We start from the raw sequence: 14724 nt of genomic DNA on the forward strand, positions 1-14724 counted from the left end.
TATCTTATCCTGAAGTTCTCACTACTTAGGATGGGTTTTTGTCTAGACCGAAAGATCTGATTTAAAGCAGTTAAAGACTCTCTTATGATCTTTTATCTTTCAGTTCACCTTTTTCAGGATTTGTTCTGTGTTTTCCAATATGAGATTATAAGAGTGATGAATGCAAGCTCCATGAGGACAAGAACTTTGTTTACCACTGTGTCCCAAGAGCTTAGATCAGTGCTTGGCACAGAGGTAGCATACAATAAAGATTTGTTGAATGAATGCATGAAGGTAAAAATAGAAATGGTATTTTACTAGCTACCTTAAATATCAGATTATGTTTTCCTTCCACTGAACACAACTAGAAAAATGCCTTTAATTGGCTTTAGCATTTTTGCTTTGGCTTAAGTTTTAATCTTTTTAGAAATGGTATTATACATTTATACCATTCTTTCATTTCATCCTTGGTTACGTTATCCTTTCTGTCCTTCTGTTCTTCTGTACTGTAAATGTATGAACTTATAGGGAACTCTTTGTGCGGCCTCTTGAGTGACTTTGGTTTCCTTTTCTCTTCTTGAATAGCATCATTGGTGACTGGCAGATACTGTTTTCAGAGTCTCTTAACATGTTGCCTCTTTCCCTTTTGGTGTTTCAGATCCAAAAATTATACTGAACCACTTGGCAGTCTTCCTTCTTATCCTCAAGTTCTGTGTACTCTTCGGTGAGTGGCATTGTTCTTTTCAGGGCTTGCATAAATCGACTGAAAGACTACATAGTTACTTTCCTTTATGGGTCCTAATACTCCTGCTTGCTAATCCAAACTTCCTTAGTGAACGGAATCAATTGCAGAGCTCTCAGAAAGCCCGCAAGGTCACCAAGTAAACATTTTCAGTGTATTGCTTTTAGCCAAGAATAAGAATTCCAGCAGATACCTGTATAGTTGAAGTTGTACTTTGTAACTATCTTCCTTCTGGCCAGGTTTGGTAATCTGTAATCTGACTTCTTCAAGTCTTACTAAAATTCAATTTTTAAAAAATCCTTTATTTTATACTAATCAAGTATATGTATATAAGTAAGCTTTGGTAGTTTTGAGACATAACTCTTTTACCTGCATCCATTAAAGCTAAACTTCCACCACATGCAGATGCCATAGAAGATGATCCTATACAAAGAAAGACATAAAAATACTTGCTTTAATACTGATTTTTGTTAAATACAGAAAATTGCTACTACTGGTTATTTCCTTACAAATACTCATTTATAATTTAAATATTCAATATTCTTTCCTTCCTTCTTTTTAAAAGCATTTAAGGCAACCTTTCCTAAACCACAAACTGCAGAGCTGCACAGTCCAATATGATAGCCATTAGCAACATGTGGCCACTAAATTTAAATTATTTGAAAAAATTCAGTCCCTCAGCTGGACAGCACAGAGAGAGAGAATTTCTGTCACTAAAGAAAGTTCCACTGGACAGCACTGCTAGAGATTCTGATTCTAAGAAACCTACCAGAAAAAACAGCATGCCTCTTCTGTTGCTTAATCAGAAGGCAGTTAAAGATACAGGGCTATAGCTCTCTCACTGGACCATAAGCTATAGCCTAGTCACACCCAGTAGAGAACAGAAAGTCTCTAGTTTAAATTCTGACCTTTGGTGTTTTTTAAAAAATATCTATGAACATCTGATCTATGTCTGATACATGTTTGAGAACCACATGCTCTTTCTGCCTTTAATGATTATATCACCTTTCCTTGATCTGTGGACCAATTTTTAATTTAAATTTGACTTTTTGGGAATTCCCTGGCATTCCAGAGGTTAGGACTGCGCTCTCTCACTGCCGAGGGCCTGGGATCAATCCCTGGTTGGGGAACTAAAATCCCAAAAGCCACACAGCCCTGCCAGAAAAAAAAAAAAAAAAAAAAAAAGAATTTCCTTTGAAACAAAAAATAAATTTGACCTTTTAGCCCAGTCTCTCTCTGTGATATCTACTTATATCTGTGATATATGACAGGTATTCCCTGCTTAATGGCTCACTGTATATTTTTACCTTCCTCTCTCCAAGCTGGCCTTGCTCTGTGGCTTGTTTATAAAAATGAAACAAATAACCCAAACTGGATCTATTGTAAAAGACACATAAAGAGAAATATTTGTTTTATATTATATTGTTTTCAAAACAGCTCATTAGCGAAGAACAGAGATTCAGATAAGTATATGATTAAACACATTTTTCTCTTGCAGTGGGTTGGGTACTGTAGTAATAAATGTAATGTAACATTATTTATGAAAAGCTAAAACTATAACAGGGAGTCTGTTCTTGTTGACTAGGAAAAATATATTTCAAAACCATACCATTTGACTCTAGTACTTCAGATGTGACTCTTATGGTGAAAGGAAAATCTTTAGGAATAACAGGATACAAAGCTCTCTCAGCAAGCGCACCTAAATCAGAATAGAAAATAATAAGCAAAAAAAATATGCTAAGTCTCTGTTAAGAATACCATGTACATATACAGATTTGTACTTACCGTGCCCAAGTTCTCTTCTATTTACACCAGTGACTTTGCCAATTTCATTAGTTGCGTAGGGAGGAAACTTAAAAACAAAAACAAAAACCACGTACATATACAAATGACATGGAAAGATATCCCATATATATAATAAGTTACAAAACAGTAGAATTTCATTTTTGTTAAAAAAAAAAAAAAGTACATTCATATACACACAGAAAATGTCTGGACATCTAAAACATATACCAAATTGCTAAAAGTAGCTATTTCTAGTGTTTATGTGACCTGGGGTGGGAAATGGATGGTTATGGGGATTTACACCACAAATTTCTATAATGTTTAAATTGTTAACAATAACAAAATACTTTATTTTTGTAATACAAAAAATGTATGTATTTTTAAAAAATGCACATTGAGGAAACAGATCTTTCTCAGTAAGGGTTTTACTTTAGCCAGGGGTTGCAAACCATTTTATTTGATCGATATATCATCTTAAAAGAATGTGAACTAGTTGCAGTCATTTAAAAAATTGAGAAATTTCCCATAAAATCTGGAATGTTTTTAAAAAGGAGAGATGGAACATGAATCTGATAAAGCCTCTGGATCTAGCAGTCAATTTTCAGGAGACAGAAAGACAGAGGAACGTGCTGAACTGCACCATGAGTGCAATCAGCAGCACCTAGACTGCGGGGAGCACTACAGGTCAGATGGCTCTGCGGCCTCAATAGGAAGACTGTAAAGAAAAGAATGTGATAGAGGAGAGACCTATAGATTAAAAGAGACAAAGAAATACCAAATTAAAAAAAATGGACAAGACTACATTATAGTACCTAGGGATGGTGCAATAAAAATCCAAGAAAGTGATTACTGTAAAACTTAGGAGAGTAGTTATTTTCAGGGGAAGAAGGGTATTAAGACTGGGATGAAGAACATGGAGGAGCTTCTGGGGTGACTGGCAACATTCTATGCTGTGACTTGGATGGTGGTTACAAGGGTGTCTGCCTTATAAAAACCCATTAAGTCATCCTTTGTTTTATACGGTTTTCAGTATCTGTATTTTATGATTAAAAGGTTTTTACAAAATGGGATAATACAGCAATAACAGCCCATATCTTTCTCCTGCCCCTGCCCTCCTCTTTCCCTAATAATCAGCTAGAGCTGCATTTTTCGCAGGTGCCCTTTTTTAAAGATTGCCATGTGCTCTTCAGCTCTTGACAAAGGATATGCCTTATCAATTACTATTCCTCTGTGGCTTCTGTAGCATCTGGTTATATCCAAAACAGGATATTAGGGACTTAAAACCTGTGAGAATCTCCAGGTTTATGGATATTCTCAGCATATTTTTTTTTACATGAAATGTTCTCTATTACTATAGCAGATTCAACAAAACTGAGATGTTGGGATTCTGGGCAATCAACAATGGCCACTCAAAAGACCTGCTATGTTACACTAGCCTCCCAGCATGTATGCTTCAAATACTAAAACTAAAGTGCTATATGGTTGTGTTGTATCTGGTCCCTTAGGATTAGTTGTGAATAAAGCCAATCACAAACTCAATTATATGTAATGATTTCATATAAAGTAGTTTAACATTAAATACCTCAGTTCTTTTACTACTAATCAAATGAGTAAAAATATGAACATTTAAATGAACTAAAGGGAGATGGTGATTTGTCAGTTGAGGTATCTGAAAAGCCCCACTTGTTTGAAACACATGTGAACAGTTACAACTCTTTCTTGACCAATACAGTACTCTCTACTATACTTTAACTTTTTTTTTTTTTTTTTTTTTTTTTTTTCTTTTTGCGGTATGTGGGCCTCTCACTGTTGTGGCCTCTCCCGCCGCGGAGCACAGGCTCCGGACGCGCAGGCTCAGCGGCCATGGCTCACGGGCCCAGCCGCTCCGCGGCATATGGGATCCTCCCAGACCAGGGCACGAACCCGTATCCCCTGCATCGGCAGGCGGACTCTCAACCACTGCGCCACCAGGGAGGCCCTATACTTTAACTTTTATGTATGACTCAGACGGGAAGTTGTTGGTTGGAAAGCTACAACTTGTCTCTCTAAATCCCTTCTGTAAGCAATAAAGTAACAGTGATAGATATATGATAAAACTAGCATAGTGGGCTTCCCTGGTGGTGCAGTGGTTGAGAGTCCGCCTGCCAATGCCGGGGACACGGGTTCGTGCTCTGGTCCGGGAAGATCCCACATGCCGCGGAGCGGCTGGGCCCATGAGCCATGGCCATTGAGCCTGTGCGTCCGGAACCTGTGCTCCGCAACGGGAGAGGCCACAACAGTGAGAGGCCCATGTACCGCAAAACAAAACAAAACAAAACAAAACAACCCCCCCCCCCGCAAAAACACAAAAAACTAGCATAGTAAAATGTTAATGGTAGAACCTAGGTAGTAGATATACTGATATCTACTGTAAAATCCTTTCAACTTTGCTGTATTCTGGAAATCTTTCATAATAAAATGTTGGGGAAAAATTCATCTTACCTCATAGTGAAGCATGAAATTTTTATCTTTTATCCCACTGCAAACAAAAAGCATAATATTAAAAAAAATCACATAGATACAGATTTATTCAATAAACAACTAAAAAAGATGTAAGGGAGATTTAAGAAACAACTGGTTATTAAGGAGAGTTGGTCTGAAACTGAATACCAGAATTAGAAGGATGAATGTCAGAAACAGTATTTTTTTCTGGGGCTTCTGAATGAATTCTACACAGATTTAAGAAAACAATTTTGCTTAAAATAAAGCACTTAGATATCCAGATTTGAATACTAAGACAATAGATGCATTTTAAAGCACTAATACGTAGTGAGAATCCTAAATATAAACATATTACTTAAATCTCAGAGTTATGATCTTCCTCCCAAACATGTGAAATGAAGATCAGTAACTGAAATGATATAGCTGAGAGCAATCAGGAGATCTGACAAGCAAAGATTTTTTTCAGGGTTTGAAAAGAGAACTGTTATGACTGAATCTAGAACAATGGGGAGAGAATAAGCATGAGAAGTAACAAAATTTCTGGAAGCAGGAAACCAGATTTATTTTTAACTGAGGAAAAGACAAGCATATACAGGTTCTTGGCACAAACAGTGTCCCCTTTGAGTGGGATTACAAAAGCCACCTCTCGTACAGAGGATTTAGAAAGTCCTGGGCTAGGGCTGAATCTGCACAACCATAAATTACAGCCTTGGGGAAAGAAATTTAAAAACAAGACACCTTCAGAAGACTAAAGGAATCATAGATTTAGGGGCTAGAGAGGAGGCTAGGGATCATTAGCCCAGTACCTGCACTTTATAAGATGAGGAAACCAAAATCCAGCGTGGTTGAGTGATGTGTATGCCCTCATTTACAGAGGTTATAGACTTAGGACTAGGACACAGAGAGGTATGCTGGCCAAACCCAGTGCACACTCTTATGAAGCTGTGTTGCCTCCTAGAAGGAGTCAAAATGAAGAAGGATAGGGCAACCATGTTTTGGTCTAGATGGGAATTTAAAATACAAAAGCTTAAGAGCTCCCCCACCACAAAGAATTATGATTATGATGAACATTCAAGTCTTATACATACAGCTGCATTATTATATTTATTAGGTACATGAAAAACAATTAGTGATGCTATCCTGAAGATACTGGGGATTATCCTCATCAGTTGGGCAGAAGGAAGAGGGAGGCAGAGTCCTTTGGTCTTCTGAGACCCTTAATAAAGGAAAGGGAAGCAATCCTGTTAGGCACTGAGGAAGATCTGTGGCTGTGAGTTCCAGAACTCTGATACATAAATGCTGGTGGGGACTGTAATATAGATTCTCATCATCTAAAATTGATCAACGTGATTTTACTGCTGACTTTTTAGGAACAGTGGAGGAAAACCAAGTATTTTTTTTAACACAAATTCAAATGTGCTTTGGGATTAGATAAGGTTTTTTCTTTTAACAACTTCCAGATTCTTTTTGGGAACTGGGATTCTTGCTTATTATTTATTTGCTCTATTGTTTACAATATTCAACAGAAAAACCTATCCATTCAAGATTACCCAGGAAATCCGTCCAGAGGAATGGTTCTAGAGATAAAGAATAATCTAAATGTACCCATATTTAAAAGAATTAAATGCTTTACCAAAACTTGTTTTAACAAATGAGTTAGGAGACAAATACAGCACAAAAAAACCTTGAAATCACTATTATGTAAATAGAAAAATGAAGTACAGAGATACAGGTTTTAGGAAGTAATAATGAATAATAATATACCACATGAATTATATAACATCATAACCCAAAAACATAACTTACTTTATAGCTGTTATAATTCGGTCTGACTTAATGCTGGATTCTAATGAATCAAATGTAACAGTACAAAGCACCTAAAAAAGAAGAAATAAAATTTCTCAGGCTTACAACTACTGAGCCTGCGCGTCTGGAGCCTGTGCTCCACAACAAGAGAGGCCGTGATAGTGAGAGGCCTGTGCACCGCGATGAAGAGTGGCCCCTGCTTGCCACAACTAGAGAAGGCCCTCGCACAGAAACGAAGACCCAACACAGCAAAAATAAATTAATTAATTAATAAACTCCTACCCCCAACATCTTCTTTAAAAAAAAAAAATTCCTCAGGCTTTAATTTACTAACAACGAAGATGAAAACTAAAAACATTTGAAGAACCCACTTAGCTTTTAAAGAAATGAGATAAGTACCTTCTATTCAAAGCTTGCCAAGGTACAGTAAACATTTATTCATTCCATAAACATTAGAAATTATATTACTTACACATTATAAATATTATGTGTAAATCTCAATAATCCAGAAGTCTAATATCACATAGACTACCTATGTAAAGCACTAGGGAGTGCTGAGGGAGGAGGACAGGAAGAGGAATATTTTAAAACCTGACCCTAAAGGAATCCTCAATAAAGGTTCAGCCAATAAAACTAACTGCTTAAAATTGAAAAAAAAATAATAAGGTTAATCTAAGAAGACTGTACGGACATAACATAATCCAAAGACTCTACAACGTATCATTCACAACATCCAGGATACAACCTACAAAAAAAAAAAAACAACAAAAGGAAATGGGGCCCATTCTCAAGAGAAAAGAAAATGAATAGAGACTGACCCTGAGCTGATTCAGATGTTGGATTAACAGACAAGGATTTTCAATAGCTATCATAATTATATTCAAGGACATAAAAAAGAACCAACAGAAATTCTAGAACTGAAAAATAAATCATAATGGAAAGAAGATGGCAAGAGTCAGTGAACAGGAAGATGGATTAGAAGAAATTGCTCACTCTACAGAACAACGAGGGAGGGAAAAAAGAACATAGCCTCCAGGACCTGTGGGACAATATCAAAAGGACTAAATATATGTACTTGCAACCCCAGAATGAGAGAAAAGAGAGAATGAGATAGAAAAAAATATTTGAAGAAATTACAGCTGAAATTTCTCAAGTTTGATGAAAGATACAAATTTATAGGTTTAAAGCTCAAGAAACTCTTAGTAGGATAAATAAAAGAAAACCACACTTTTCATAGTCATACTGCTGAAACCAAAGACAGAAAATCTTGAAAGCACCCAGATGAAAACAAAAAATAATATACAGGGAACAATGATTTGAATGAGCCCTGATTTCTCATCAGAAAGAAAAGGAGAACAAAAAACAGTCGACCATTTCTTTAAGTTCTGAAAGAAAAAAGCATCCACCCAGAATCTATATTCTGGCAAAAGATTCTTTGTAAAAAGATAAAGACATTTTCAGATAAATGAAAAATAAGAATTTGTTATCAGAACATCCATAGGACAATACTAAATGAAATCTTGTCAGATTGAAGCGAAATAATACTAAATGGATACTTGGATCTTCAGGAAGAAATAAAAAAGCATCAGAAATGGTAAATATGTGGGTCAATATAAAAGACTATCTTTTCCCTCTTCTTTAAGTATGTAACTGTTTAAAATAAAAGTTATAATGTTGCCTTGTGGAGTTATAACACATGTAGAAGTAACTCATAAGACAACTACAGCATAAAGGATGGAAGGAGGGGCAAATGGACCTAAGTGGTTGCAAACTTTATTCATTTTGTGTGAAGTGAAAAAAATTAACTGTAAACAGACTGTGAAAAGAAGGTATACTGTATTCTCTGTAGTAACTAGTGTAAAAATAACACAGAGGTATAGCTAAAAAGCAAACAGACAAGTTCAAATGGAGATCTAAAAAATATGCAATTAATCTAAAAAGGCAGAAAGAATAGAAAAACAAAAAACAGAGGGGCCAAACAAAAACAAATAATAAAATGACAGACTAAACTCAATAATTAAATTGAACATTAATGGACTAAACACTCCAGTTAAAAGACAGAGATTGTCAGAAGGGCTAACAAAAGTATACAAAATTTAATAGAGTTATTTTTTAAAAATTTTATTAAAAGCCATAAAAGAAAACCCAAATCAAAGGAGAGGTAGACTATATTTATTGTAAAGACTGTGATAGAAATTGTAAAAATATCATTTTTTACTCATTCTGTAAATTAAGTGCAAAACCAATCTAAATCGTATTGGATAGAAAGATTTTTTTCAGAACTTGATATGATACTAAAATTTAGATGAAAGAACAAATGTAACAGAAGAGCTAAGACAATTTGGGGGGGAGGAAGAGAAGGAAGAATAAAAAGGGAGGATTTGCCCCTCAGATATTAAAATATATCCCAAAACTATAATAATTAAAACAGTTTGACACTGGCCCAGGTAACTCACAGAACAATGGAAGAGAGTATAGTTCAAACATGTATTTATAAACTTTGAATATGATAAGGTAACATTACAAATCAATGGAAAAAATGAATTTTTAGTAAACAGTGTTGCAAAATTGGCTCACTCTGGAGGGTTCTACCTAATATCTTGTATAGGAATAAACTCCAAGATAGATTAATAGTCTAAATTTAATAGCTAAAACTAGAAAGTTAATAGAAGAAGTAGGTGCATAATTTTGTGACTTTGGGGTAAGGGAGGACTTCTTTAAGAAGACCTCAAAAGTAAAGATTTTGGGTTCACTGTAGACATATACAGGCATACCTCATTTTACTGCACTTCACTTTATTGTGTTTAACTTTTTAATTATTTGCAGATAATGCCTTTTTTACAAATTGAAGGTTTGTGGCAACCTTGTGTCAAGCAGGTCTATCAGCACCATTTTTCCAACAGCATTTGTTCATTTTGTGTCTTTGTGTCACATTGTGATAATTCTCGAAATTTTCAAAACCTCACCAGCAAAAAGATTATGACTTGCTGAAGGCTCAGATGATGGTTAGCATTTTTTAGCAATAAAGTATTTTTAAATTAAGGTTTGTCCATTGTTTTTTTTAGATGTAATGTTATTGCCCACTTAATAGACTACATAAATTTTATATGCACTGGGAAATCAAAAAATTTGTGTGATTTGCTTTATTGTGATATTCACTTTATTGCAGTGGTTTGGAACTGAACTTGTAGTATCTCCAAGGTATGCTTATAGTTAGTAGGCTACCACAAGCAAAGGTAAAAGACATATGGCAAAGAGGGAGATGATACATACAAATTATGGTTACTGAAAAGGATTAATATTTAAAACACATAAGAACTCAGTGAAAAATGAAAGGAAAAAGACAGTAAACCATATTAAAAAAAGAAAAAAAATTGATCAAAGGATATGAGCAGATAATTCACAAAAGAGCAAACCTTAACTAGGGCTACCACTCTGCTCAACTCTAGGGACACTATCTGTGTGAAAAGAGTGCCCTGGAGGTATGTAGTCCCCCAGGGTATGGTTTATACAGTTATCATGTTAATTGGCTATCATATAAAGAGATGTTCATTCCTCGTCAGGAAACACAAATGAAAGCAATGACATACCACTTTGTACCCATTAGATGGGCAAACTTAGTGACTAACGTAATTAAAATAAAGCATAATACAATACATGAAACAATGCATACACATATATGTTAAATATAAGGGAATAGGTAAAGGAAAAGAATAGGACTCAGGTTCAGGCTAAATGGAGAAAAAAAGTGAGGGCCTGGCCATAGACCAACAATGCCAACATGTCATAAACTGAGGAGTATGAGTGACTTAATTTTGTGAACTTAAGATTAAAAGAAAAATGTAATAAAAATACCAGATAATTCTAGAAAATGCAAACTAATTTACAGTGACAAAAGCAGATCAGTAGTTGCCTAAGGAAAGGGAGGGGAGCAGGAAGAAGAGACTATAGAAAGGCATGAGGAAACTCTTGGGGACGACTGATATGTTCATTATCTTGACTGTTAAACATTTTTAAAAAATCAAAGTACTCTGAATAGATAATATATTCCATATGCTAAAAACCTACATAATGTACTTCTATTAGAACTAATTAAGCAATCCTGTATTGGCAAATAATTGTAGCTTTTTACGTATATTACCTGTGTTTGTCCCCTTTGAAATAATGATGATCCATGAAGAATTTTAAACATATCTACCTCACAATTTATATTCCTAAGTGAAGTCAAATCTCGACCATCACACCTACAGTAATAAAGGAAATAATTAAGTAAAGCAGTGTTGGAAGTCAGAAAAATCACACATTATCTTTTGAATCCTACCAGGAAGTTCTCAACTTGAACTGCATGTCACAATCGCCTGTAGAACTTTAAAAAAATAATATAGATACCTGGGCCCCATCTTAAGTCCCACTGAATCAGAATTTCAGGGGTTGCGACCCATACACTTATATTGTTAAAAAGCTCTGCAGGTAATTCTAACACGCAGTCACAGCTGTGAAGCAATGCTCTATACGAGGCCCACAGAGAGACGAACACATCTACCCAATGCACACACTCTTCACAGGTATCCATTTATAAAATAAACATTATATAATTCTTTCCTGTTATTTGAAAAAAAAAAGTCTCTTGCTTTGAGCAAGTTGCCACTTTTGAGGAAACTTGCCTTCAATTCCATCAAAAAAGGATATGTTTACCTTTTGTATTCATTCAAAATAATACTTCTAAAAACATCCTTTGCAGCAACATTGAAGGATTCTATTATTTCATAGGAATCAACTTCTGGAAATTTTTCTATAGAAGAAAAGACAAACCAAAACAAAGATTTTCTCTTTTTGGAAGATAAGATTTCTCTTAAGTTCACAGTATCAAATAAATTAACTATGGCAGTAAGCCAAGGGAGTTGACTCTGAACATTTAGTTCTCAAAGTAGATAATTAAATGTTTTTAAGTAGGAGAGACACAAGTATTATACCTCAAATGCACTGTTAATGGGAACTTAGTTTGCTTTCTACCAGAACAATAGTGCTTTGAAATCAGCTATGACATTGTTATCTGACAAATCTAGCCAACCATATCATGAGAAGGTTTAACTGATATTTTTAAGAGTAGTCTCCTTAACTGTTTTGCCTTAGGATCTTTTATCTTAGTCCACAAATAGAGGAATAATTTTTTTTTATATGTTACAAATCCCTACAGACTAGTTTTTAACATCAAGTTCTTTCATAACCCAGGTAATTTACATTTTTTTAAATGCCTTTAATCTTTATAGGAATTTATGAGGTAAATTCTATTACTATTATCCCCATTCTACAGAAGAAAAAACAGGCCTAAAGAGGAGGAGTAAATTGCCTGAGATCACTCAGGTAGTAACTGACAGCTGTGACCTGAATACAGATTTGTCGGCCTAGGCTTATGCTTTTAAATGTTCAGCTACTTTATCTTACCAATTGATTTATGCCAAGTTTTAAGCACTGTTCTCTTAAGCAATTGGTTTATTAAATATAACTTTAAAGTAACCAGAACACAAGAAATGGCCACAGAGAGATATATTAAGAATTGCATCTTCATCAGGCAAGAATAATTTTAAATATTATATTTTAATATGAATTTTTATGCTTTAACTGAGTTGCACTTGGAGAGGAAAATAATTAGTAACAAAACATTTAAAATATCCTATGAACCCAGAGGGTCATGAAGGTATTCTATTATGTATTAATACAAACACCAAATCACTTTTCTTTTTAAATAAGGCAACAGGTGTTATACAACTTCTCTCTCTCTCTTTTTTTTTTTATGATTAGCTCTTTTATTGTAAATTGTTTAAGAAATTATTTCCCAGGTCAAAGTTATAAAGATATTAACCTGTATTTTGTACTAAATGCTTCAAAGTTTTTTTTTATTCAAACAGAAAGTCACAAAAATTATAATCATCCTCATCAATTCACTCAGTCCCATGTAATTAATTTTTTTTCATCTTGATCTTTTGTTAGCACTTTTATGAATTCATCAGTTTTCCATTTGAGTTCTGAAAATGCTTATTCATTCAGTTCAACAACTTCTAATTCTTAATAGGATGAAATATAGTGAGAAAAGACCAAACTTTTTCAATGGCAATTACAGGTAATGGCCTTAATATCAAGGCTAGCAGCAGAATTTTTGTCTTAAAATAAGATACTCAGGTGAGAGAATATTTGTCTGTTAGCAGAAAAATTAATGAGAACTATATGTCATGCCTGGTACACATTCAGTTTGTGATCAATATTAAAACAATCAAATCCTTTGTTTAATAATTTTTAGAGAGCAAGATTCTCTAAAATCTAAATTTTACAATTCCACATGTTAATAATAACAACATCAGTTAACACTTACTGAACACTTGCTATGTGCCAGGCGCAGATGTAAATGACTTATTCATTCAATCCCCACAAACCATGTATTATTTGTATTGCAATTTTACAAATTAAGAACTCAAGAATTTTAAAGAATATCTTTTAGATTTTCATGACAGGATACAACGATACCCATTTTGGAGTATAAGAGTTTGATCCAGAAAAGGTCAGGAATACCTCACACATTCAGCATTTATTGGTGCCCACTCTATGTCAGGTGCAGTTCTTACCCATTTATAGAGGTCAATTTAACAGTAACCTTGGGATGTATCATTAAGTTTACCAAATATAAAACTAGGGAGTAATGAGAATAACCGATCTGTTCAAGGTCTCACAACTGAAACTTTAAAATCTATTATTTCCTTTGAATATTTTTTAAACTAAAAAAAAAAAAAATTACCTTTTAGTTGTTCCTCTGTATCTAATCTAATCTTGTTAACGGCTTCATCTCTGGAAATCTAAAAGTTGAGGTTCAGTTATTATATTTAACATTTCTATTTTTTAAATTATTATACAATTAACGCATTGTAATAGTAATCAGATTTCTGTAATGGTAACATTCTTTAAAATATTGAAACTGGTTATTGATTTGTAGGGAATATTACCTGTTTAATTCATTTAAATGTATTTCCACACTTCCCTAAAAGTTTTCCCTAAAACTTCCTTCCCAACAAAAGGAGAATGGAGAAGCAAACAGCTAGGCTTTTATTTAGCTTTCTGCTTAGAGATTTTTCATGAAAATAGGACAAATATTCATAAACAAAACTGGGTAAGCTATGACAAAAAAGAATTCCCAGAACAATTATATAAACAAAATTCAGGTATACCTACTTTATCATGTTCATGATCTGTAAAAACTGCGTAGAGTTTTTCCATGGCGAGTCTATTTTAAGCACAAAATAAATGTCAGCATATTTGGAAACACTAGGCAGTGTCTATTATAAACAAAACTGAAATATTTAATAATAAGCTAAAATATTTAACATTTCATAAAGAATTAAAAATATGTATTTATTGCTCTATTAACACTGCTAATCTGTTTACTATTTATAGTATGATACAAAACACAAATTTCTTTCTCCTCACATCAAGGGAATCACACACATGCCCTCCCTTCTTAATTGTTCAATTAATTTCACCTTAGATTTTTCTCTTTCTCTCTGCTGAGTCTCTCTCGTATGACCAGTTGCTTTTTTCTGTTCTATGTGTTTTGGCTGTTATTGCAGGCAACGCTTCTGTTGGGGACAGTGTATATAACTCTTTAATCTCTGAGTAATGGCTGTGAGACTCATACTAATGGAAATATTAACTTTTTCAATTTATTTCAAATAAAGTGAAATAATTTTCTGGTCATTCATTCATAATTTACTGAGTGCTTATGTGCAGGCACTATTATAAGGACTGGGCATATAGTGGCGATTGTATTTCTTTTCAAGAACCTCAACAGTTTCCTTAGATATTCAAATATCTTATGCTTTATATACTCTTTTTCCTTGACACAGAGAGATATGAGGATGATCTGAATCTTCACCAGTAAACTC

The 14724-nt window shown here is 34.1% G+C and overlaps 1 protein-coding gene and 1 long non-coding RNA gene across 2 annotated transcripts in view; one reads left to right on the forward strand and one right to left on the reverse strand.

Moving 5' to 3' along the window:
• Positions 1 to 14724, forward strand: part of LOC132502180 (uncharacterized) — a 211579-nt gene that overhangs the window by 22612 nt on the left and 174243 nt on the right. The window lies entirely within an intron of this gene.
• The window catches only part of PNPT1 (polyribonucleotide nucleotidyltransferase 1), a 38887-nt gene that overhangs the window by 10850 nt on the left and 13313 nt on the right, over positions 1 to 14724 (reverse strand). The window contains exons 10-18 of the mRNA XM_060118014.1: positions 14015 to 14066; positions 13584 to 13641; positions 11489 to 11585; positions 10935 to 11037; positions 6794 to 6864; positions 4988 to 5024; positions 2507 to 2573; positions 2331 to 2420; positions 1091 to 1144 (exon numbers count right to left, since the gene is read on the reverse strand). Of these exons, the coding sequence (XP_059973997.1) occupies positions 1091 to 1144; positions 2331 to 2420; positions 2507 to 2573; positions 4988 to 5024; positions 6794 to 6864; positions 10935 to 11037; positions 11489 to 11585; positions 13584 to 13641; positions 14015 to 14066 (629 nt within the window). The remainder of the gene's footprint in view (positions 1 to 1090; positions 1145 to 2330; positions 2421 to 2506; positions 2574 to 4987; positions 5025 to 6793; positions 6865 to 10934; positions 11038 to 11488; positions 11586 to 13583; positions 13642 to 14014; positions 14067 to 14724) is intronic.

This window comes from Mesoplodon densirostris, chromosome 14 (assembly GCF_025265405.1).
Source record: "Mesoplodon densirostris isolate mMesDen1 chromosome 14, mMesDen1 primary haplotype, whole genome shotgun sequence".
Taxonomy (NCBI): domain Eukaryota; kingdom Metazoa; phylum Chordata; class Mammalia; order Artiodactyla; family Ziphiidae; genus Mesoplodon; species Mesoplodon densirostris.